We start from the raw sequence: 24,329 nt of genomic DNA, 5'->3' as shown, positions 1-24,329 counted from the left end.
CCGAACCGAACGGAGCCCGCCGGGAGAGGCTGGACCGTGCCGGCGCACACGAGCCTCCGCGCTGGCCAGCGGTCGCTGCATGTCCGGCTCGAGTTGGTCGGCACGGTCTACCCGGCTCCGAGCGGACCGAAGCTCATGCGGCGGCGGCCAGGGGTCGCTGAGCGGCGGCCGGCTCACGTCGGCACGGTCTACCCTGCTCCGCCGCGGACGCTAGAGGTCGCTGACGGACGGGCTGGCAGACGTGCAGCGACACCTAGCGACCGCCGCCGAGCCCTCGCGCAAGCACAGAGCAGGGTAGACCGTGCCAACCTAGTCGAGCCGCATAGGCAGCGACCTCTAGGAGCCGCCGCCGAGCACCCTAGCCCGCTCGGAGCCGGGTAGACCGTGCCGACCTAGTCGAGCCGCATAGGCAGCGACCTCTAGCAGCCGCCGCCGAGCACCCTAGCCCGCTCGGAGCCGGGTAGACCGTGCCGACCTAGTCGAGACGCATGGGAAGCGACGCCTAGCCGCCGACGCCGGTCCCCCCCTCCCCTTCCCCCCACCCTCCGGAGACGCTCGGAGCCGGGTAGACAGTGCCAGCGCAGAGGAGCCGCCACGAGAAAGTGCTATTTGTAGGGATGAAAAGCATTAGTTTGGGAAGAAAACCATAGTTTTGCAAGGATGAAGAGTGATACCTAAGAGTGTACTTTTCATTTCTGGGAGAAGTATTGATATTCATGTGACCTACTTCTAAAATTTGTCAGAAATCGATATTTCTGTTGGAAATGTCATTCTTTTTTAGATGAAAAGACTTATTCTGGAAACAATGTGTCATACTTGGCTACAAACGATAATTTTGTAGAGAAATCCATTTCTTTTGGTGATGAAAACCACCTTTATGTTTAGAAAGTGCTGTTTGTGAAGATGAAAAACATTATTTTGGTAAGAAAACCATATTTTTGCAAGGGTAAAGAGTGGTACCTAAGAGAGACCTTTTCATTTCTGGTATAGGTATTGATATTCCTGTGAAATTTTTCTAAAATCTGTCAGAAAGGTATATATCTGTTGGAAATGTCCTTATTTTGTAGAGGAGCAAAGGTATTTCTGTTAGTAATGTCCTCAATTTGTAGAAGAGAAAAGGTATTCTGGAAACAATGTGTCATATTTGGCTAAAAAGCTCCATTTTGTAGAAAAAATGTCTTCTTCTGGGGATGAAAACCAGCATTTCTGGGAAACAACGCTATTGTAAAGGGATAAAAAGCATTATTTTGGTGAGAAATCCATGTTTTTGCAAGGATAAAGAATGATTCTTAGGAGAGAACTTTTTATTTCTGGGAGAGGAGAGGAGAGGAGAGGAGAGGAGAGGAGAGGAGAGGAGAGGAGAGGAGAGGAGAGGAGAGGAGAGGAGAGGAGAGGAGAGGAGAGGAGAGGAGAGGAGAGGAGAGGAGAGGAGAGGAGAGGAGAGGAGAGGAGAGGAGAGGAGAGGAGAGGAGAGGAGAGGAGAGGAGAGGAGCAGGAGTTCAGTTTAAAAAGATCGATGGACAGCATAATCAGGAAAAAATATCTGTTAAACAGGCCCAAGCACTGAGTATTTATAGTCCAACCTTTTCAGCCAAACTAGATGTGGATGTAACTCAAGATGGGTCTGGATGGGGGTTCTGGCAGAGCTAGAGTTCTTTGTGAACCCCTACGAGGTTTTGGTCACAGGTTTGGCATGGAGCAGAATAAGGATACATCACAGTTGAAAAGCATTTATTGGCTACCTATTCTATACTACAGGTGGTAGAACCAGTAACTCAGATTTCAGAGGTTATTGTTAAACAACAAGGCCAGTCCAGGTGTGGGTAAAAGATCTAACACACATCTCTATGATGGGGGTGGCCCACTCACAAGCAGTGGTGCGCTCAGTTGTTCTGCTTGCCTGCTCCTCAAGGAGTTAGGAGAAATCTATGCCTGTTGCGTGTTCGAGTGCATGCACAATGCCATTTTTAGGGCTTATCGCAATAAAGATCGGTGGATTTGCTGCGTAGACCGGTCAGAACTCAGATCTGCGTTGTGCTTCCTGCGGCACCAAACGCCCAACAGAGGCAGTTCCGTGTATTGGCCAGCAGGTGGCAGCAGAGACCACGGAAAGAACATCTTCGGGACAGACCCTGGGGATCCGTTCTCTTTTGATTATAGGGGAAGAACACAAAGATGGAAGAGGAGGAAAGGGGAAAAAAAAAAAAAAAGAAAAAAAGAAAAAATCAAACCACAGCAAACAAATAAAAACTTCTCCAAACGTAGCAAACATGAATGTCTGTCAATAAATAAATGAGTAATTGAATTGATGTCCCTTCTCCCCCCCCCCCCCCCCCCTCAAACTTCTGAGATGAAAAAAAAACACCTGGTATCAATTGGACAGATGCACACAGTGAAGCCAGGGATGGTCTGAAACGCAAAGCAGCTGAGCAGCTTTTAGAAGAAAACAGAGTAGTAACAACTTCTGTACCTACATTCACCACTCTGAGATCCTGTCTGGGTCACCCAAGGCTTGTAAATAACCTCTGGGTCGGTTCTGATGTCGAGTGATTTGTTGTCAGTTCTCTCATGGTTCTCCGGTCAGTTCTCCGGTGCCAGGATCTGCCACAGGGCATTCTGACCACGGGCATCATGTTTCTACGCTGCCGCCTGCATTTAACAGGCAATGGGACTGCCCAGCATGTGCAAGGCAGCACCTCTTTCACACCACCAGAATGTTTAAGGCTGTTGGGATTGTTGTTAGCGTCCCATTAACACTGAGGCTATAGATACCCTTAGGATTGACATTACTATTAGCATTACTTTGATGGTGCCCTATCTGGGTCATTTCCAGGGGATGTCAGGAGTAAGGCACAGTGTCAGGAGAAAAAGAACAGACTCTGTTACTTTATAGACGTGATAATAGAGAGAGTTCATTGGAAAAAATACAACTCTTAAATAATACAAAGCATGCTTCTGATTGGATGCAGGTATCATCTGGGCTCTGATTAATATTACTTTTAAGGTAAAGATTATTGTTACCTTAATGATTGTTTTTTGGATTATGATCAGGGTTGAGGTTCCTTTTGCTACAAACTTCTAGCATCATTTTTGTTGTTACATTTGGAGTTAGGGACAATTTTACAATCAGGGTAAGGGTTAGGATTAGAGTTACATTGCGGGTTATTGCTGTTATCTTTACAGCTCCTGTGAGGGTTGGGGTCTGGGTCAGCTGTTTAAAAAATGAAATGAAAAAAGAATAAAAAAAAATATATTGAAAGCTTCAGATTTCCTTAATCTTTGTGGAAATCATATAATGTGCAACTCAGATCTACCTCTTCGTGCAGTGACTGCCTGTAAATTTGCTAGAGCCTAATATAATAAGGCCTTGTGCTTTCCGCTAACTCACCTTCATTTCATTTTCATTAAATTTGCTTGGTAGTCAGATTTTGGTGTGTGGATATTTTAAAACAATCTAACCGACATTGGCAAAAAATTATAAATAATTAAAAAAAATGCACGACAGCATCAGTTGTATCAATTTTTATAGATAAGATAAAGAAGAGCAGTTTCCCTTAGTTTTCTGTGCCTCTTTACTTTCTTACTCTCTCCCCTTGTGTGAGAAACTCTCAAAGTCAAAGATTTCTAGTTAGGCAAAGATGGCAGCGATAGCAGCAGTGCTTATTCATTATTGCAATACTGCGCGCACATCCCCTGTTGGCAAGGGAGAAATTGCACACCAGTCAGTGAAATTAATTCTGTTCTATGCCCTAAACCCAATGCAGGTAATGCTCTCATGGCTCTCATTGGTTGAGCATCACAGGCTCACAGACTCCTCGAGACTGTTGCTAGGATTCATTTCCATATAAGGTCAATTACCAACCTCATGTTTTTAGGTATTTTCACGGAGTTCTCTCTAGAGCTCACTCCGGGACAGTGGGCACAAACCCGGGGCAGCAGGAACAAAAGCCCTCCCCCCTTTTCTCTATTGGCACAGCGCGGCGCAGCCTGGCCCGGCCACGTGCGTTTCGGGAGAGGGGAAGGGAAGGGAGATTGCGATTAGGTCTAACAAAAAATAAGGGAGAAAAAAAGGTGATCTGAGAACGAATGGCAGTTTAATAACCTAATAATGCTAAACAAACAACAAGAGAGTTTCAACTAACAGAATACCAAGTTCCCAATCTCACCGATGGAGCTGTGGAAGGCAGGAAGCTCTGACCACATTGTCTCCTCGCAGGGAGCCGGCCAGCAACCCCGTCCCCTTCCTCACTTCCCTTCCGGTGCCCCTCCCCACATGCCCGTTTGAGGCAGTTCACAGAAAAAAAAAACTTGTCCCCTTTACTCCCATTATGAGGCATGTTGTTCTGATGTGGAATACCAACACCAAACAAATTGCAAAATCATAACATTCCACCCCTTATTACACATCATCACATCATGCCTAACTTTTATCAACATATAAACAGAACAGTAGTTAACATGCATTACATATGTACATACACATATATATATATATATACACATGGAATCACAGGCTGCACTCCCCCAGCATCAAATTTCCCTGTGGCACACACTGAACATCCCCATCCTTCTGCATCACCCACCAGGTGCACCCAAGTCCCTGTGCAAAGACAGTTCCACGGAGGGGCCTCCCCTTTCCAGAGGCTGGAAGGACCCAAACCGCTTTTCCCAGCATATTCTTTACATGCACCACAGGAACCTTGTCTCCCTCCACGGTACGCAGGGAGTTGGACTGTGTAGGGCCGTCTCGGTTGGCTGATCCTCGGGTGTTTACCAGCCAGGTGGCTTCTGCTAGATGTTTCTCCCAGTTCTTAAATGTTCCACCACCCATCGCTTTCAGCGTGGTTTTCAGCAAACCATTGTGGCGCTCGATCTTAACAGCGGCTGGTGCGTGATAGGGGATGTGATAGATCCACTCGATGCCATGTTCTTTGGCCCAAGTGCTCACCAGTGAATTTTTGAAATGAGTCCCATTGTCTGATTCGATCCTCTCTGGGGTGCCATGTCGCCACAGGATTTGTGTCTCTAGGCCTCATATGGTGTTTCTGGCAGTGGCATGGGGTACCGCATATGTCTCAAGCCACCCGGTGGTTACCTCCACCATGGTGAGTACATAATGCTTACCATTACGAGTCTTTGGCAGGGTGATATAATCAATCTGCCATGCCTCCCCATATTTATACTTTTCCCATCGCCCTTCCCCCCAGAGAGGTCTCATCCTCTTGGCCTGTTTGATCATGGCACAGGTGTCACAATCATGGATGATCTGCGCAATAGCGTCCATAGTTATGTCCACCCCTTGGTCTCTAGCCCACTTATGTGTTCCATCTCTGCCTTGATGGCCTGAGGTCTCATGGGCCCACCGAGCTAGGAATAACTCTCCCTTATTCTGCCAATCCAGGTCTATCTCAGCCACCTCAATTCTGGCAGCTCGATCTACCTGGTGGTTATTTTGTTGCTCCTCTGTTGCTCGACTCTTGGGCACGTGGGCATCTACGTGACGCACCTTTAGGACCATGTTCTTTATTCGGGCAGCAATGTTCTTCCATAGTTCAGCGGCCCAAATAGGTTTACCTTTCCGCTGCCAGTTGTTTTGCTCCCATTGCTGCAACCACCCCCATAAGGCATTGGCCACCGTCCATGAGTCAGTATAGTGGTAAAGCACTGGCCATTTCTCCCACTCAGCAATGTCTAGGGCCAGCTGGACAGCCTTTACCTCCGCAAATTGACTCGATTCTCCTCTTCCTTCCGTGGCCTCTGCAACTTGTTGTGCAGGGCTCCACACTGCAGCCTTCCATCTGCGATGTTTCCCAACAATGCGGCATGATCCATCAGTGAACAGGGCGAACTTCTTTTCGTTTTCTGGAAGTTCATTGTACGGGGGAGCCTCTTTGGTGCGTTACACCTCTTCTGCTGGTGGTGCTTCAAATTTTTTACCTTCGGGCCAGTCCATGATCACTTCTAGGATCCCTGGATGGCTGAGGTTCCCCATCCGGGCCCGCTGTGTGATTAGTGCAACCCACTTACTCCATGTGGCGTCTGTGGCATGGTGAGTGGAGGGAACCTGCCCTTTAAACATCCAATTCAGCACTGGAAGTTGAGGTGCTAGGAGAAGCTGTGTTTCGGTGCCAATTACCTCAGAGGCAGCCCGGACCCCTTCATATGCGGCTAAGATCTCCTTCTCAGTTGGAGTGTAGCCATCTTCCGACCCCCTGTATGCTCTACTCCAGAATCCTAGGGGTCGGCCTCGGGTCTCATCTGAGGTTCTCTGCCACAAGCTCCAAGTGGGACCTTTCCCCCCAGCAGCCGTGTAAAGGATGTTCTTCACATCCTGTCCCATCCGTACTGGCCCCAGGGCCACAGCACGGGCTATCTCTTGCTTGATTTGCTCAAAGGCCTGCTGCTGTTCAGGGCCCCACGCGAAGCTATTCTTCTTCCGGGTCACCTGATAGAGGGGGCTCACAATGAGGCTATAATTTGGGATGTGCATCCTCCAGAAGCCTACCACACCCAGGAAGGACTGTGTCTCTTTTTTGTCAGCAGGCGCAGACATTGCAGTAATTTTGTTGATCACGTCAGTTGGGATGTGGCGACGCCCATCTTGCCATTTCACCCCAAGAAACTGGATTTCTTGGGCAGGGCCCTTCACTTTGTCTCGCTTAATAGCGAAACCAGCAGACAGGAGGATTTGGATTATCCGTTCTCCTTTTTAAAAACCTCTGTCGCTGTATCACCCCACACAACGATATCATCTATATACTGCAGGTGCTTTGGAGCACCGCCCTGTTCCAACGTGGCTTGGATCAGCGCATGGCAGATGGTCGGGCTGTGTTTCTACCCCTGGGGCAAATGATTCCAAGTGTACTGAACACCCCTCCAAGTAAAAGCGAACTGTGGCCTACAGTCTGTGGCCAAAGGGACAGAGAAGAATGCATTGGCAATATCAATGGTGGCATACCATTTTGACTCTTTCGATTCCAGTTCATACTGGAGTTCCAACCTGTCTGGCACTGCAGCACTCAATAGGGGTGTGACCTCATTAAGGCCACGATAGTCCACTGTCAGCCTCCATTCTCCACTGGCTTTGTGCACTGGCCATATGGGGCTATTGAAGGGTGAATGGGTCTTACTAATTACTCCCTGACTTTCTAGTTGTTGAATGAGCTTATGGATAGGGAGCAAGGAATCCCTATTAGTACGGTACTGTCATCTGTGTACTGTTCTCGTGGCAATTGGCACCCGTTGTTCTTCCACCCGCAGTAACCCCACAGCAGACGGGTCCTCTGATAGGCCAGGCAAATCAGACAGCTGCTTAATATTGTCTGTTTCTATAGCAGCTATTCCAAAAGCCCATCTGTATCCTTTGGGGTCCTTGAAATGTCCCCTTCTTAGGTAATCTATTCCAAGTATGCAAGGAGCCCCCTGGCCAGTCACTATACGATGTTTCTGCCAGTCTCTACCAGTGAGGCTTATCTCGGCCTCTAAAACAGATAGTTCCTGCGAACCCCCAGTCACCCCATGTATATGTATCCGTTCTGTCCCTTCGAAACCTGAGGGTATCAGAGTGCACTGTGCACCGGTATCTACCAGTGCTTTATATTTTTGTGGTTCTGATGTGCCAGGCCACCGAATCCACACAGTCCAATACACTCTATTATCCCTCTCCCCCCCCTGGCTGAGGGCAGGGCCCCTCTATTGGTTGTCTGAGGCGGTAGAGGCAACCTCAGTAGTGGCTGACTTCTTTTGTAATTTTCTTACCCGTGCTCGCAGTACAAAATTGGGTTCGTCATGCCACTTCTTCATATCCTCTCCATGGTCACGCAGGTAGTTCCACATGGCACCACGTGACATAGGCTCACTGCGGTCCTTCACTCGGACAGGTGTGCGTTTGCGTCTGACAGCTGAGACTGCCACAGGTTCACTGTGGTTCCTTGCCACAGACCAGCTCTTCTGCATGTTGTCCTGTCTTCTCTCCATTTGGTCCATTCTATCCACCATTTTACAGATGGCTGCGATGGTGGTACGGTGTGGCAGTAGTGAGTATTCGATATTTTGCAGTGAAAGGATGAGCTCAAAAATTTCAGGTCTCCTATCCAGCTCATCATACCTGTTAGAGTTCGTTAATAGTACACTGGAATACTTCCCTGGTGCTGACCGTATGAGTTTCTTGCATATTTCCGGAGTACCGCTCACCTTTTCTGGGTCATGGTAATCCTCTGGGTCCCCAGGGACAAATGTGGGATCGAACAGCATTTCTGCCACAGCCATTTCTCTCAGGTACTGGATACCTTCCTCAGCTGTACTCCATTTTTCCAGTACAGGCTCCAAATCACTTTTGAGAAGACAGGTTGCCTTTACAGCTGATAGAATCCTCTCCCAGAGATTGGCGACTCCATTGAGACATCTGCTGATCCCTCTATCAATAGATGAGTCCCGAGCAATGTTTCCTAATTGACGAGCCTCATCGCAGCTTAGGGACATGCAGGAGGCCCCATTGTCCCAACACCGGAGCAGCCAAGTGACAAGGCATTCACCTGGGAGTCGGGCAAACTCCTTTCTCGCACTTTGGATTTCAGTAATTTTCAGAGGTTTACGAGTAGAGGAAACAGTGACTTTTCCCTCATCATCACTATCTTCTCCGCGTCTGTTAGTCTTCTGGGTTGCCTTTCTCAGTGGTTTTGGGGAGGGTCCCTCACCAGGATCTTCCTCTACTTCCTCCATCCGTTCCAGACGTGAGGGCACACGTTCCCATCTCTGGCCTTCATCGTCACTATCTTCTCCATGTCTGTTAGTCTTCTGAGTTGCCTTCCTTGGTGGTTTTGGGGAGGGTCCCTCGCCCGGATCTTCCTCTACTTCCTCCATCCATTCCAGACGTGAGGGCACACGTTCCCATCTCTGGCCTTCCATTGGGGCGACTGACACTGATGCTGGTGCTTCCTGTGGTCGGCTGGGATTAACTTGTTGCCTTCCCCTTAGGATTTGGATCTCATTCTCGAGACTCTCTATCTTTTTCATAAGCCATTCGTTCTGAGATCCCCCTGATCTCCCACACTCACTCAGGGGTTCTATTAATTTCCCAAGGTCGCTCTGGTGTTCAGGGGTGAGATTACCTGATACTGGGGGTCCCGATGCTTCTGGCCCTTTTCCTGAGTCTCTCTGCACTATTCTTTGCAAGTCTCTCTGCAATTTATAGTAAACTACTACAATTAGAGAGACTAACAACACAGTATTCCAATTGACACCCCAGTCATACTTAAGGAATTCAGAGCATTCGTGAGCCAGTTCAAGCACGGTGCCTGTGATGTTCGTTAGTCTGGAAGGGAGCCAGGCAGATATCTCTATCCCTGCCAGCCATCGGCTTAATAAATCTACCCCTACCCCCAACATCAGGAAGTCCTTAAGCCAGGACCACAGGAACCTACGGACTATCAGTCCTACATACAGGGCTGCTGAAAAAAACCACCTAATTACTGTCCAAAACATTGCCCAGAGCTCTGCCCGCATTCTCCACCAAAAAATGTCACGGAGTTCTCTCTAGAGCTCACTCCGGGACAGTGGGCACAAACCCGGGGCAGCAGGAACAAAAGCCCCCCCCCCTTTTCTCTATCGGCACAGTGCGGCGCAGCCCGGCCCGGCCACGTGCGTTTCGGGAGAGGGGAAGGGAAGGGAGATTGCGATTAGGTCTAACAAAAAATAAGGGAGAAAAAAAGGTGATCTGAGAACGAATGGCAGTTTAATAACCTAATAATGCTAAACAAACAACAAGAGAGTTTCAACTAACAGAATACCAAGTTCCCAATCTCACCGATGGAGCTGTGGAAGGCAGGAAGCTCTGACCACGTTGTCTCCTCGCAGGGAGCCGGCCAGCAACCCCGTCCCCTTCCTCACTTCCCTTCCGGTGCCCCTCCCCACATGCCCGTTTGAGGCAGTTCACAGAAAAAAAAAACTTGTCCCCTTTACTCCCATTATGAGGCATGTTGTTCTGATGTGGAATACCAACACCAACCAAATTGCAAAACTATAACAGGTATGCCTTGTACTTTTCTGCGGAGAGAAGGGCAATGTTTCCAAAAGTCAGTACATTCATTCTGTCCTGTGCTGGGCTCTACCCACCCTCTGTATTTATCTTGTGCTTGTCTCAATTCTACCCATGTCAGAATGCCCCCAGTCTGAACTTAACTATGTTCAGCAACTTTCTTGGTGGAAAAACTACTTATACAGCTGTTTTACAAGAGGGTTATACATTCAGTTAGGGCCTACACTATGTACTGAAAATACTGGAAAATTCCACTGCAAAAACACAATCTACCTCTCCCATCTGTGCAGCCTTGCAGACCCAGAGCATGCCAGGTTATTTCTGCTTTCATAGCATTTGCATGCTGTAGGGTGAGCAAAAGGTTCTGCTTGATTCTTCTGCAAGAGCTGCCTACCGGCAAATGGTTGCAGGGATGGAGGATGTGACAGAAAGCATTTGTCTCCACAAGAGCATAGTTACATTCAGTGCAGAGAGTGCGAGAGTCAGGTTGGTGTGGAAAAGCACTGACATGCTGGAGATGATGCAGTGCTCACATGTCTAAAACTCACAGACATTACTGTCAGAAGGATGGTGCCGTGTTGTGCTTCTACCTTTGGCAGCCCCTGGAGAAATGCTGTGGCACACAGAACACCTTTGTATTGCACTGACTGCTGCCATGCAGCATGGATTTAACACACCAAATCCAGAGGAGCATGACTGCATCTAACTTCCCTGAGAAAAACTACTGTAGCTGAAGAGATGAGGAGGCAGCTGCTCATCTGTAGAACAAGCAGTACTGCCAGACATTGGGCCAGATGAGCACCTCCTGCTGCAGCGTGATGATGACAGGGCTGGAGATGATCTGCAAAGCCAGCTTAAAAGTGGGAGACATGAGTCAACATGGCAGGAGGACAGAGGTGTTAGGGAGCAGCCAAGGCATCAAAGAGTATCCAAAAACTTTGAAAAGTATCACAAAGCAACAGCCAGAAAGACTGGGATTATCATGAGCAGCAACCTGGATGCTAGAGATTATTTGCTCCCATACAAAATGGTAGAGATCTTGCTGCAGACATCCCAAAGCCAGGCAAAATGGGAACCCAAAGCTCTGCCTGCACGAACCCCACAGCCAGAGTGTTGCAAGCTGAGCTGCCTTGCTGTTTGTTGCATTCATCCCAGTCCCTGTGAATGAAGACTCGGAATGCAGTCGAGGCGATGACTGAGCATGTAAGTGCCTGGTGCCTGGGACTGGCAGCCTGACTCTAAGTCCCCATCTAAGATGCTCAGCTTCACCTCACTGATGCTGACCTGCTCCTGCATGGTGGTGCTGCTGTTGGGGCACTCGGGCTGTGCTTGGGATGGGCAGCACTGCAAAGGCGCTGGGTTGCAATCCAGGCAGGTGACTGCTGTGTCTGGCAGGCTCAGGTCAGCATCTTCAGCAGAGCCAGGAGATATGAGAGCATGAACGTGGATGAGCCCCTTGTGTCCATCACTGTTACCATGTGGAAGGCTGTCATCCGAATTGCAGTGATTCATGCTTAATAAGAACTCTCCATCGATGGAAACACACTGCACATCACTACTTGGTTTGGATCTCTGGGGTTGACAAGGGCTCGAATCACCTAGGAAGGCACAGAAACACAAGGGTTAGTGTCAAACGTTTGCAAGTTGAATCATGAAAGAGGTTGTTGATATTTGGTAATAGAGTGTCGGCAGGAAGAAGCAAATAGGCTTCAAGCAACAGAGCCACTGTCTTGAAAGTGATCCTCATGCAGGTCCAGCTCGTGTGTTGTTTCACTGTAATCTGCTTCTTTGGGTCTACCTAGTGGGCAGCAACACTCGAGCTGTTACTGATATCATTGAAAAGAACTGGAGACAATTGTTCTATTCCTAAGAGCTTCAAGGTGCCTAGAAGCACAAATAGAAAGCAGCAGTATTTCATCACTTCACCAAAAGGAAGGTCAAACACCTGAGCTGTGAAGAGCAGTTACAGAACCTATGCATAAGATCACACCAGACATAGTTTGTTCTAACAACAGTTATGGCACATAGTCCATTTCCTTCAATATTTCAAATGCTTCACAATTCCCAAAATGAAATGATGTGGAGCATTACAGGGAAAGAAACACTGCACACAGACAGTATGACCCTGATTAGATTCAAGCAGCAGACTTAAAACAAGTCAGAGTTTTAGGTTCCAGGATCTTTCAGGACCTATCATGTGTGAAATTCAGTTACACAACAGTGCCTAGGTGCCTGCATTTCAAGCAACTTTCAGATCACAGCCATGTAAAATAAAAACAAATTCAGTGCAGAAATAGCAATCCTGTACCTTAATACTCATGAGATTATCCATTTTTTACAGCACTCTGACTAAGTTCTAAAACTTGCTCATCCCAGTTCACTTCAACAAGTTCCACCAGTTCAAGCAACGCAGTTCTGAGATCCTATGTATGTTATGCAGATAGAATTGAACAGTGCAGAAATAATCTCTGACAGCTTTAAGAGCTCTGTTCTGCTTACAAACTCTCAGTCCAAAATTATTTGCAGTTTTAAGGAAATGAACACCTGAAGCAGTTGGATCATCTGCCATTTGCTGCATTCTGCTTCTTGGCATCATAATTAGCACAAAGGGTTTTCTGCTGTCCTGCAGAGATGGACGAAGTCCTGCTTACAAATGGACCAAGTTCCAGTGTACAGCAGAGTTTGTACCAGACTAACAAGCCACGTCATTCAATTCATTTGCTCAGGTTGTTATGCACTCAGAAAGGAAACAGAACTAACTGTTGAATTCTGAATGCAATCTGTGGGGTCCTGTAGAGAGTGTTTTTTACAGCTAGTTAGCTGAGAAGGGTCGTAAACACAGCACGGTTAATCAAGCAGCCATACCACCTGCAAGGACAGTGAGAACATCAGGATGCCCTGTGAAGGTGAGAAACTAGCCATGGTTTTGTGAACTCAGCAAGGGAGTAACTTTCAGTTGATAACAACAAGCTGTTAAGATACTCGGGGATGGTATGTAATTGGGAACCAATGATGAACTCCACTTTTGCAATATATATGAGCTAATTATCCGTATTATAAAGGTACACGCAGCCAAGGAATAAACGAGATTCGCTGATCATATGTCAATGACAGGTGTGGTCGTCTGCTTTTCTCCCGCCGTTCTGCAACATCGTTGCTTAGTGTCACTGGGTTTGTTAAACTGCTGTTCATTCTCAGATCATTGGTTTTTTTTCATTTTTTCCCTTCTAGACCCATTCACAATCTCCCTTCCCTTCCCCTCTCGGTCGCGCCGCACCGCGCTGTTAGAGGGGAGGTTCTTTGTTCCTTCTCTCCCCGGGTTTGTTCCCACTGTCACCAAGTGAGCTCTAGAGAGAACTCCGTGACACAAACTCATTGCAAAGTCTAAGCTAGAAGAAGCGTCACCTCAGTGTATCCCAGAAAAAGAACAGCATTGAGATTTTAATTGGTTTTGGTTTTTTGTTTTATTGAGGGTGGGTTGTTTTTTGAGGTTTTTTTTTTTTTTTTTTGTCTTTTTTTTTTGGGGGGGGGGGGGGGGGGGGGGGGGTGCGAGGGGAAGGCAGAGGGAGGGGACAGTTGTTTGGTTGTTTTTAATATACAATAAAGCTATGCAGTTCCACTGTCAGTCGCCTCAGAGAGTTCCCGAAGGAGCTCAACCACATTCTGCTCAACATCGAGTTGTTCCATTGAGTGGAGCAATGGTAGTCTTGCAGATGGAGCAGTGCAGGAATTCTGACAGGATCTCCAGGTGTATCCAGTTCATCATCTGAAAGCTCCGCAACCAAATTGGAAGGGACCAGTCCTCTTGTGCCATCTGTCAGCTCTCCCTGAAACCAGCCATTCTCACCCACATCTCCAAAGACATTACGCATTGTCCGGCAGTCAGAGGAAGCTCGTTTTCTGGGTCCTCATTAGGACCCTCAACAGGAATGTAGCTGTGTCGAGCTAAGAATCTTCAAACTGCTGGTGATACCTGTCCTGGAGAATGCAGGATGAAGGACAAAAGCTCTGCTCTCACATTCAGGGCCGTCCTCTGACAGAAGGCAGCACTCAGGACTGTTCCCAAGGATCTCTTTCATGGCTTTGAGTTCAAGCTCCAGGTCTTCCAGATGACCTTGAAGACTTCTGGCCTCTTCAATGGCAGAATGGAACGGACTGGATCTATTACGAAGATTCTTGTTTGACTGGGTCAGAGTCTGTCTCGTTGCCTTCCCCAGCTCCATCTGCTGCTTCTGCTGCTCTCTTTTCCCTCTTGCGCGCTCTGTGAGAATGAGTTTCAGAAAGCACTACTCACTGACAGGAAATAAGGGGAAACTTGAAAGACTTTGCAACCTAAGTCCTGGCAGTGTACTGCCAGCAGCTGATATGGCCGTCCAGGATCCTGGCACCACAAATGCTTCATTGCCAAATGCAGCAATAAGGTGTTCTGGGAAAAGGCCAACTCACAGGTAGTTTTTGAGCACCCATATCACAACACCAACGGCCAGCACCAGCGCAGGCAGCAGCATCGCTGAGACTGTCACCGGAATGCGGCGCTTCCGCACAGATCTGTGAGCAGCAGCCTCTGTGCTTTTGCCTGTGTTCATCCCTGGCACCCTGGGGTCACACCTGTCAGTGGGTGCCTCCGTCTCTGGTGCCGAAGCACTGGAGGACAAGAAGGATTGCTTCCACCTCTCGTTGGGTACGGAGAGGATGCACAGGCACTACCCGTGTCCTTCTCTGGGCCAAGAGCTGGGGCTGTACCCTGGGGTCTGGGCTTGGTCCGTGGGGAGAGCTACAGAGCAGAATCCCTCATGCTTTTCCCGGCATGCGTGTCCTGAGCTCTCCTGTGGGACGCCCCCCAGGCTGAAGGTCAGGCTTCAGCCAGCACAGGGCACAGCCAGAGCCAGCCCAGGGGAGAAACACTCCTGCAGGCTCCTACCACGCAAGACCCTGCTCATCACCCTCAGGTGGCTTCGTTCCAAAAGGGCAAACTCTGCGATCCGGGAGCGGTGGGAGCTGAGCAGGGTCACAGAGGTCTGCAAGTACCTTCTCTGGCACATTGCTGGAACAACTCTCCACACCCCACGAAGGCCAGCCATTTTCAGAGAGCCACCCCTGGCTTCTTTTACATGTGCTCTATGCTCACACGCTCAGGTCTGGCTGCTGACCTGGTGTGCAAGAACTGGCAGCAAGAGGCTGCAGGCACGCAGTGATTCTGGTTCGTGACACCGTATGATCATAGGACAGAAATCACCTGGCATGCCGGTTGGTGCTGCCTGCATTCCTCTCTCCGGGACGGGCAGTGTGGGATATCCGCCTTCCTGCAGCGCATCCGGGACCGGCAGTGTGGGATATCCACCTTCCTGGAGTGCATCCCGCTCACTTTGTTGGTCTGTTCCTTTAGAAAGAAAGCGGGGCAGTAGGATTGGGATGTCACGTGCCCTCATCAAAAACTGAGCTTCTCCAATCCCGAGCTCAGGTAAAGTCCAGGCCCCCCCACCCCCAAGTACACTGTGAGCCCCTCTGTTACCCAAGGGCATTTGGGCCCTCCCAGCTATTGGACAATCCTGACTCCCTCACACCTCTTGAGGAATCAGCTCCTGTGCAAGGCCCTCACATTCTGTGCTGTCACCAGCCCGTCACAGCCAGGTAGCTGCAGGCTGAAATCCAAGCTCTAACACACAGTCCAAGCCTTCAGAATTAGCATCTCCACCTCATTTCCAGCATTAGCAAAGGCAGCCAACCCTGCTCGGGATGCTCCTCCTGCCTTGAACTTGCTCAGTTGCACGGAGGGCTTTGGATGAACAGAAGCACAGCGCTTGCCACTTTGCCACTTGCTGCCATCTGGGTGCCAATGACTGCACAAAGCAGCTCTGACAAGTAATGGTTGTGCTGGGGGAGCAGCTGCCTCTGGGTCTTGGCTGGATGCAGACCATCTGGCAGCAGACCAGCTCTGGTGCTTGAAAGCACCTGCAAGGTGATACATGGAACACGGCTGCAGCATGGCTCTGACCCATCCCTTCCTGCTGTGCAGGCTACAGCCTGCCCACACCTGTATATCACACCTCAGCTTCCCAGGTCCCACAGTGAACAGACTGAAGTATACCCACCACGCTCTGCCTTCTCCATTTCCTTCAGCAATCGCTTCAGGAGACAGGATGAGCCCTGAGAATATTTTCCTCGTTTGGATTCATCCTCTTCTCTTTCCGGACCTTAACAGAATGTATGAAGTTAAATATCACATGCATGAAGTTTTGAAGATCAGCGGCGAGTCAGCCAGGTCAGTGAAGACAGAGTACTCACTGCTGGGATTCCAGCTGGGCTCCAGCACAGGAGGAAACCGATGACCGGGCAAGGCCCACACTGGGGGCACTTCTGCAACCAAAGACCCATGAAAAGTTTCAGTCACACAATACAGCATCAACTGAGTAGCAGAGCGTACAGGGGACTGTGCCATGAAATGGCACTGAAACGGGCAGCAAAAGCTCTCTGAAGAATTTCAAAGCTATGACGTACCTGCGCGATCCGACAGAGTTTCAGTTCCAGATCTCAGAGAGGAAGCTGGATCAACTCCTCTAGTCAAATCTGCAAATGAACGCAGGACAGAGCAACTGCTACTGAGCATCCCTTTCAGCCACAAGGTCGCAGGATGCAATTAAAGCCAGGGATTCCTTCACAACACTATTCTCTCCCTTCCGCACAGGAGCGCCTCGGAAACAGTTCCGGGCTGCCTACAGGGGCCTCACCATCGTGCTTAACTAATCCTGTGTGGAACTGCCCAGAGGAACGCCCTCCTGGAGTTCACCCCAGCTCTAAACTGCATGGAGTGGGGTAAACCTCAGCTTTGGTAAGCCACTTCCTGGAGACACAGCTGTCATCACGGATAGAGGAGAAATGTTCCCATTGCATGTGCCCATCTCTCTTTTCCTTAGTGAGCTGCAGTGGTGGAAGTGGCTCAGGTAATGACACGGGGGGGAAATTCCAAAGCTGCACAGAGGCCAGAGGCGACCTGCTGGCTGCTATTCCACAGCTTCCCAAATACTGTCTCCAGGCCGTGGGAAACAATTCTCAGGGACCTCGTGGAAGAACACTTGGCCCCTTGAAAGTTTCTTACTGGGAGACCTCGTAGATACACAGACAAAGCCAACACAATGCTGACAGCACGGAGCTCCCAAGAAACGATGACCATCCATGCTTCTCGGGGAGAAGAACCCTCTGTCCGGTTAAACGCAGAACACTCGATGAACCGTCCCAGCCAAATATGAACAAATATCAAGGAAATGAAGCCTGCTGATTTACCTCCAGTCTCACCCTCAGGATCGTAGGCAGGATTCAGTTCTGCAGATTCACCAGCAGGGCCTGCAGACACAAGTGTGATCAGACACAGGTGAGGAGAGCTTCCGGCACATGTGGGGGCCTCCTTTTCCCTGAGTGACCTGTAGGGTCTGGCAGTGGTTGGGGAATGCCACAGCCCAAATACAAAGGTCTGGGCTCCCTCAGCTGCAGAGGGGCAGCGGTAACCTTCCCACTGAAACGTGGCAGCTCTCCGAGAGAAAAAATACTCATGGCTCATCTGTGCAAACCCTTCCGGGCACAAACAGGCTTGGAAGACCTGGAGAGGATCTCCAGTAAAATTGCACCCAGGTAAACCATGACAGCATGAACGTTTCAGCCTCCAAGGAAACAGACACTCACAACTTACCCCTGGGTTGTCCCCCAGGCACAGGCATGAAGTCCGGATCCAAAGGAGCATCCGGAAAGGGAGCACGAAGCTCATCATCTAGAATCAAGAACAGATGAGAGAAATTCCCACTATATGCACTATATGGTGTGATCTCCTTCTCCCTCAGTAACTGGATGTGGAGAATAACTCAGGTCATGATTTCCAAAGTTGCAGGGTGGACGGGATGACCTGTAGGCTGGCACCTGGCAGCGTATGCAGTGCTCTCTCCGGGCCACGTGCCACATCTCTCACAGATTACGTGGAAGAAGATGCAGCCCCCCCAGGGCTTTCTTACTGGGAGGCCTCTGATGGACAGCAAGGTCACACTGAGGCACTGGAGGAAAGCACACCTGTCTCTTCCCCTGGGCTGTGGACTGGGGCTCTGGCTTGGAAACTGGGGAGTGCCATGAGCCTGAAGCAGAAATGCTCATGCACGCCCAGCACGCCTCTTCTGAACTCTCCCCGGGCATCTCCCAGGACGAAGGCTGTGCTCCAGCCAGCAATTAGCAGAGCCACAGCCTGGCATGGCTGGAGCCAGCCCTGGGGAGCAGCGCAGCCACGGGCTCTTGCCCGGCTCCTGCAGTGCTGCCCATCACCCCCTACCCAGCAACACCCCCATGGAAGGCAGGCCCCAGGCAAGTGTATTACAGGGCCGTGGGGACACAGCCTGACTTCTTGCTCCCAGCGCTGCTCAGTTTGGGTCCCATCTCTACCCACTCACCTGCTCCCCGTGCTCGCCACAGAGCAGCACAGCTCTCCTGGAAACTCATGGCCACCAATAGGAGGAAGAGGACAAGGCGGGCAGGGTCCATGGCCACCCCCACACTTGCACCACGCTTCCAACACCACCGCTGCAGCCACAGTGAGTGTCGCACTGAGCCAAGACTGCGGCCAGGCCTCGTGAGCTCATGACGCAGCTCAGCACAGTCATAGGATGGGGCACTGTGACCTCACATCTCTGTGATTCCAGGTGGTGGCTCCCCGCAGGCTGCTGCTCTTGTGATGCACTGCACCAGGGCTGTGTGGGGCTGGTGCTTACATCATAGAAATGCAGAATCATAGAATGGCTTGGCTTGCAAGGGACAGTGAAGAACTCAGAACCCCAGCCCCACTGCCTCGGGCAGAGATGCCACCCACAGAGTCTTGCTGCCCAGAGTTCCATCCAGCCTGGCCTTGAACACCTCCAGGGATGGAGCATCCACAACTTTGCTTGGCAAACTTTTGCAGAGCTTCAACAACCCCAAGAAGGCATTATTTCCAGCCTGGTGCACCACCTCAGGCCACAGGGGTAGTGACGCAATATGCACAGGTTATCCACGCGTGTGAAACGTGCTGCAATTAAGCAAGCCAAGCGGATAAATCCTCTCCAGTGTGGAGGATGATGGCTGAAATACAAACATGGAGAAGCTGACCTTCCCACAGACCCGCCAAGTCAAGTGTCATGTGCTTACATTTTTGTTGATAGATCTGCAGTTTCATCTTTTTTTGATGGCTAAGGAAATCCCCTTTCCTGCACCAAGTGTATTTCTCACGTGTAACATGCTTCCAAGTCTGATTTCAGTAGCAGATATTGAAGGCTTGCTAGTTGGCACCTCCCATCCCCAAAGCCCCAGTGAACTCACCCACTGCTGACAACTGGATACTTGGTGGCGAGAGAACCATCACCTATAGGATCCCACCTGGGTTTCCAGAAACTGTTGCACCTTTGGATACATGGCGATAAATACTGTGTCCATACAACACCCTCATTGAATCAGAGCCTGCCACCTTCCCTACAACCAGGCAAAGGGCGCAAAGGAAGCTGAACTGCTGAACCAGGCACCAATGGGGCTTACGTGTTTGCATCAAAAGACAAAATATCAAGCAGAGAGTGTGGGAATCAGATGTTGTTTCTGAAGCAGAATTAAGAAAAAAAAATTGATTTCACAGTCTGACATCAACCCTCCTCCACCCCTCCCATTCCCCCCCCAGAGCACCCCTCCCTTCCTTCCCTCTTTGTTTAAAGGAAACAAGGGGCCTGGGAGAGCAGGAAGGATGCAGATAAGGAGTGAGACCTCACAGAAGACATCAGGCAAGGAGGAGAATAGATGTTGTAAATACCAGAAGAGGAGTTGCATCCCCCTGATAAGAACAAGAGGGGGTCTGCATGCTAAACAACTATTGAATATGTATCAGAATTCTGAGAAATCATTGACTATGTATGAGATGTACCTATATCTGTGTCACGATTTTACAAGTCCGTGTGCAAGTTTGGTGGAGCTATCCCCCTTGCACCCAGCGCTGGAATAAACATACCTGCTTTATAACCCATCTATGTGTTATAGAGTTTGATTCCGCAAGTCACTTACACCCCATATTTTTCCTAACAGCCACACTGGGTTATCTGGATTCGTTACATTTATCCATAGTTGCTGGCAGATGTTTCTCTCTCTCTCTGTCTTAAATCCCCACACAGCCCATCTTCCCAACTGTGGGTTTCGGTTAGGAGGTATGCACCCATAGGGTCCATGCCCTACTTGTAGATATTTATCCTCCCCAGCCCCAGGTGCCGAATCTGAGGCAATAGTTTCACATCCCTAATAGGCACAGTAATATGAGCCTGGGTGGTTACAGTATCCCCTCCCTGGGTTTGAGCTTAGGCAAAAATAGTAACCCTTTTGGTTTAGACTGGGCTGTATAGGTACCAGGTCACACAGGGATGTAAGGAAGCTTGGTGTGGGTGGCGTTGTGCTGCTATACAAAATGTGATCACTGTGAGAATCCCCAAGTACCAATGGATACCCCTAAGGCCCATCTTTCTCCACAATTCTCTCCTCTGCCTCACTCGTCAACTGGGTTGCAACCAGCTACGAGGGGTTTTTTTAGTTCTTCTCAGCAGCAGTAGTGTTCTTCAGGGGAAGCCTTTACCTGGAATACCCATTGGGCTTGTCGCAGTGTGAGTTTCAGGTTGTCACTCCCGGGAGCTACCTCCCACTTCTCGTCACCGATGGGTCCTTTAACACGGCTGGCATGAGTCCATCCTCTCTCTGCGGTTCAAATAGCTGTTTCTGCAGTAAATAAAACAACCTTCCCCTTGTGGTGTTAGTGTAGCTTCTTTCCAAGTTTTTATTAGGACCCCATCCCCCGGCTGTATCCTATGGATTGCTATCTCCAATGGGGACTGCTGTGCAATCAGATCCTTCTTGTAGTTCCTTGCACCCATTCATTAATTGTATAAGATTTTAATTGATCATCTTGTAAATGGGGGTGACCAAGAGGTATTTCAAGATTATAGGGCATACCATACAGCATTTCAAAAGGTGAAATTCCCAGATCAGTTCTGGGCTTCACACATATATTTAACAGAGCTAACAGCAAGCATTTTATCCAAGATGTCTTAGTTCCTATCATTAATTTTCTAAGTTGTTTTTTAATTTCCCCATTCATTCATTCTACTTTACCAGAGCTCTGAGGGTGCCAAGGAGTATGATATTCCCATTTAATCCTTAGAATTTTCATTGTGTCACGTGTAACCTTTGACACAAAATGAGCTCCCCTGTCAGAATCTATTGCTTCTCTAATTCCATATCGAGGAATTATATTTTCTAATAGTACCTTCACTACTGTTTGTGCTGTAGCCCTTGCCGTAGGGAATGCCTCAACATAGTTTGTAAGATGGTCTACAATCACTAATAAATATTTATATCTCCCAGTTTTAGGGAGTTCAGTAAAGTCCAACTGGATCCTTGCGAAGGGTGGATAAGCCAATTCTCGCCCTCCTGGGATTCTTTTTCTCATATTCTTTGCATTCACCCTCCATCAAGTCATATATCCATTAACAATCCCCTTTGCTATGTTATATACCCCTGTACACATATGATTATTGGCAAAACGATCCACTAAGGCCTGAGTACCCCAGTGTAACATGGAGCCTCCGTAACACCCTTGTATTGGCAGTAGCTATGCTGGTACTAACAAGAATAGCAATTACAAGAAAAATAGTAGAAATACAGAAGGTATTAAGAAAAAGGGAACTCACCAGAGCTGAGGCAATCCTCCCTGGCAAGCAATCTCCAAGAGATGCTGCCTCAGTGAGGGTCAGCCCTTAAATGAGGTCTCAGAGGAGGTGGAGTCGAACTCCACCCCTCCAGGGAGCACAGCTACATAACTTTCACCTGTGCTCCCACAGCTGACCCCACACTTGCCTCAGCTGATTAATCAGTGGTTCATACTGTGATCTCCCATACACTCCACCCCTTCACAACGTGAACCAATGATTAGGTGAGTTCCCCTTATTACAGAGACCCAATCACGACGCTGATACAATCTCCCGTCGCATTAGATGTTGATATTATTCAAATGATGATGATTGGATGGGTGTTTATGATCTTCCATGGGCCAGTGCTTGATAGATGTTACCGGAGACAAATCATCTTGAAGTGCAGGTCCGTCTGCATTTCATCAGTCCAGAGTAATTGTCCTAGAGGCTTAGAATCAATCTTAAGGGGAGTAATACAGATGTTTCAAGGGTACTAGGAGGGGAAGATCCGCCCTCCATGGCAAGATACAGGCCGTATTCTTATCTTGGGTCAATACTTCTGCTTGTACTGGATTATGTCCCGGCCTCCGATACCATAAACCTCTGGCCAGATATCTGTGGCTGTATAACTATATCTGGCACCAGAGGAGGAGTCTTGATCTGCCATAGGGACATAATAGGTGTTCCTTTAGCAATAAAGGCCGGAGTATTGACCATGATGTCAGTAGGCCATGTACCTATCACCGAGGGGGTGACTGAACCTCCCACCTCCAATAATCTCCCCCAAGGTGCAAGTAGGCCACACCATTTGGGTCCTACCTGCACCTTCCAAGGCCAATTTATCTTATGGATTCCCGGTTCTAAATTCTCAGGGGCAGGGAGCAGAAGATTATTTTCAGTACCAACCTGCGGTTTTACCTTATTATCGTAATTTGGATCCTAAGAGGGGAGGCCCATATAGTTTGTAACATTTTCAGGGCACTGGGTCTGCCATCCCGAGGTCTTTCATTCAGGTCCCGCACGGTTTCATATAATCTTTTTGTCCACCCCTGCAGGGACTGAGAGTCTGTCTTCAGGGCAGCCTTAAGGATACCATTATAACGTTCAATAAGGCCTGCCCCTGTTGGATTATATGGCAGGTGGAATCGCCATTCAATGTTGTTTTCTTCTGCCCAGCGCTGTATCATCGCTCCAGTAAAGTGAGTCCCTTGGTCACTCTCGATAACTTGAGGTGTCCCGTATGCAGACATCAGTTTAGTAAGTGCCTTAATTGTGTATGCTTGATTTGCCTTTGGTACAGGATAGGCTTGCAGCAGTCCACTTACGGTGTCAACTCAGGTCAGGGCATATCTCGCCCCCTCAGACCGAGGGAGGGGCCCAATGTAGTCGACCTGCCATCTCTGAAGAGGACTATATCCTCTAGCAATGTGGGATGTTGTTTCAGGCAACGGTCTCGGTCTCATCTTTGAGCAAGCATCGCAATCCTGACATGCTTGAACGATATCAGATAGTTGTACAGGCAGCCCCCATGCTTTAGCGGCTGCCCACATTATCTTCTGTCCAGCATGCCGTAGCTTCTGATGTAACCAACGGGCAATATTTTCAGATTGTGAATTCTCAATCCATCGGATTCGGGCCAGTGTGTCAGCTTCATCATTTCCTGGTGACTGCAAGGGTTGATGACCAGAGACATGGTAGACACATACTGTCCTGTGTTTGACCGTATTCCAAATGTCTACCCACATGTCTTTACCCCAAATCGGTCGGGTGTGGATAGTCCATTCCTGGGTAGCCCATTGCGTAATCCACAGAGTGAGCCCCCGGTACACAGCCCAACTATCTGTACAGATGTTCAGGACACCGTCACCAGGTTCTTTAGTTATAACCATCCACACGGCTCGCAATTCTGCCCATTGGCTGCTTTGACCATCCCCCTCATCAAACCAGATGGTCTCAGTAGAGGGATGGTATGCTATTGCTCGCCACTTGCTCGGGTTGCCTCTGCTGGACCTTTGAGCAAATCAAGCAAGAGATAGCCCGTGCTGTGGCCCTGGGGCCAGTACGGATGGGACAGGATGTGAAGAACATCCTTTACACGGCTGCTGGGGAGAAAGGTCCCACTTGGAGCTTGTGGCAGAGAACCTCAGATGAGACCTGAGGCCGACCCCTAGGATTCTGGAGTAGAGCATACAGGGGGTCGGAAGATGGCTACACTCCAACTGAGAAGGAGATCTTAGCCGCATATGAAGGGGTCCGGGCTGCCTCTGAGGTAATTGGCACCGAAACACAGCTTCTCCTAGCACCTCGACTTCCAGTGCTGAATTGGATGTTTAAAGGGCAGGTTCCCTCCACTCACCATGCCACAGACACCACATGGAGTAAGTGGGTTGCACTAATCACACAGCGGGCCCGGATGGGGAACCTCAGCCGTCCAGGGATCCTAGAAGTGATCATGGACTGGCCCGAAGGTAAAAAATTTGAAGCACCACCAGCAGAAGAGGTGTCACGCGCCAAAGAGGCTCCCCCATACAATGAACTTCCGGAAAACGAAAAGAAGTTCGCCTTGTTCA

At 49.2% G+C, this 24,329-nt stretch overlaps 1 protein-coding gene across 1 annotated transcript; it reads right to left on the bottom strand.

Annotated features, from left to right (window-relative positions):
- Positions 1–13,563: 13,563 nt before the first annotated feature.
- Positions 13,564–21,251, bottom strand: LOC146755111 (uncharacterized). Its single transcript, XM_085526448.1, has 7 exons — positions 20,649–21,251; positions 16,535–16,603; positions 16,322–16,393; positions 16,129–16,230; positions 15,273–15,416; positions 14,483–14,624; positions 13,564–14,297 (listed from the first exon to the last, which is right to left on the bottom strand). Exons 1-7 carry the CDS (start codon positions 20,659–20,661, stop codon positions 14,201–14,203), a joined length of 639 nt encoding a protein of 212 aa, XP_085382574.1. The 5' UTR covers positions 20,662–21,251; the 3' UTR covers positions 13,564–14,200.
- Positions 21,252–24,329: the final 3,078 nt, after the last annotated feature.

Source organism: Coturnix japonica, chromosome 36 (assembly GCF_054131305.1).
Source record: "Coturnix japonica strain WE chromosome 36, WE-NBRP24, whole genome shotgun sequence".
Taxonomy (NCBI): domain Eukaryota; kingdom Metazoa; phylum Chordata; class Aves; order Galliformes; family Phasianidae; genus Coturnix; species Coturnix japonica.
Note: the sequence above shows the minus strand (reverse complement) of the source record. Positions and strands in the feature narration are given on the sequence as shown.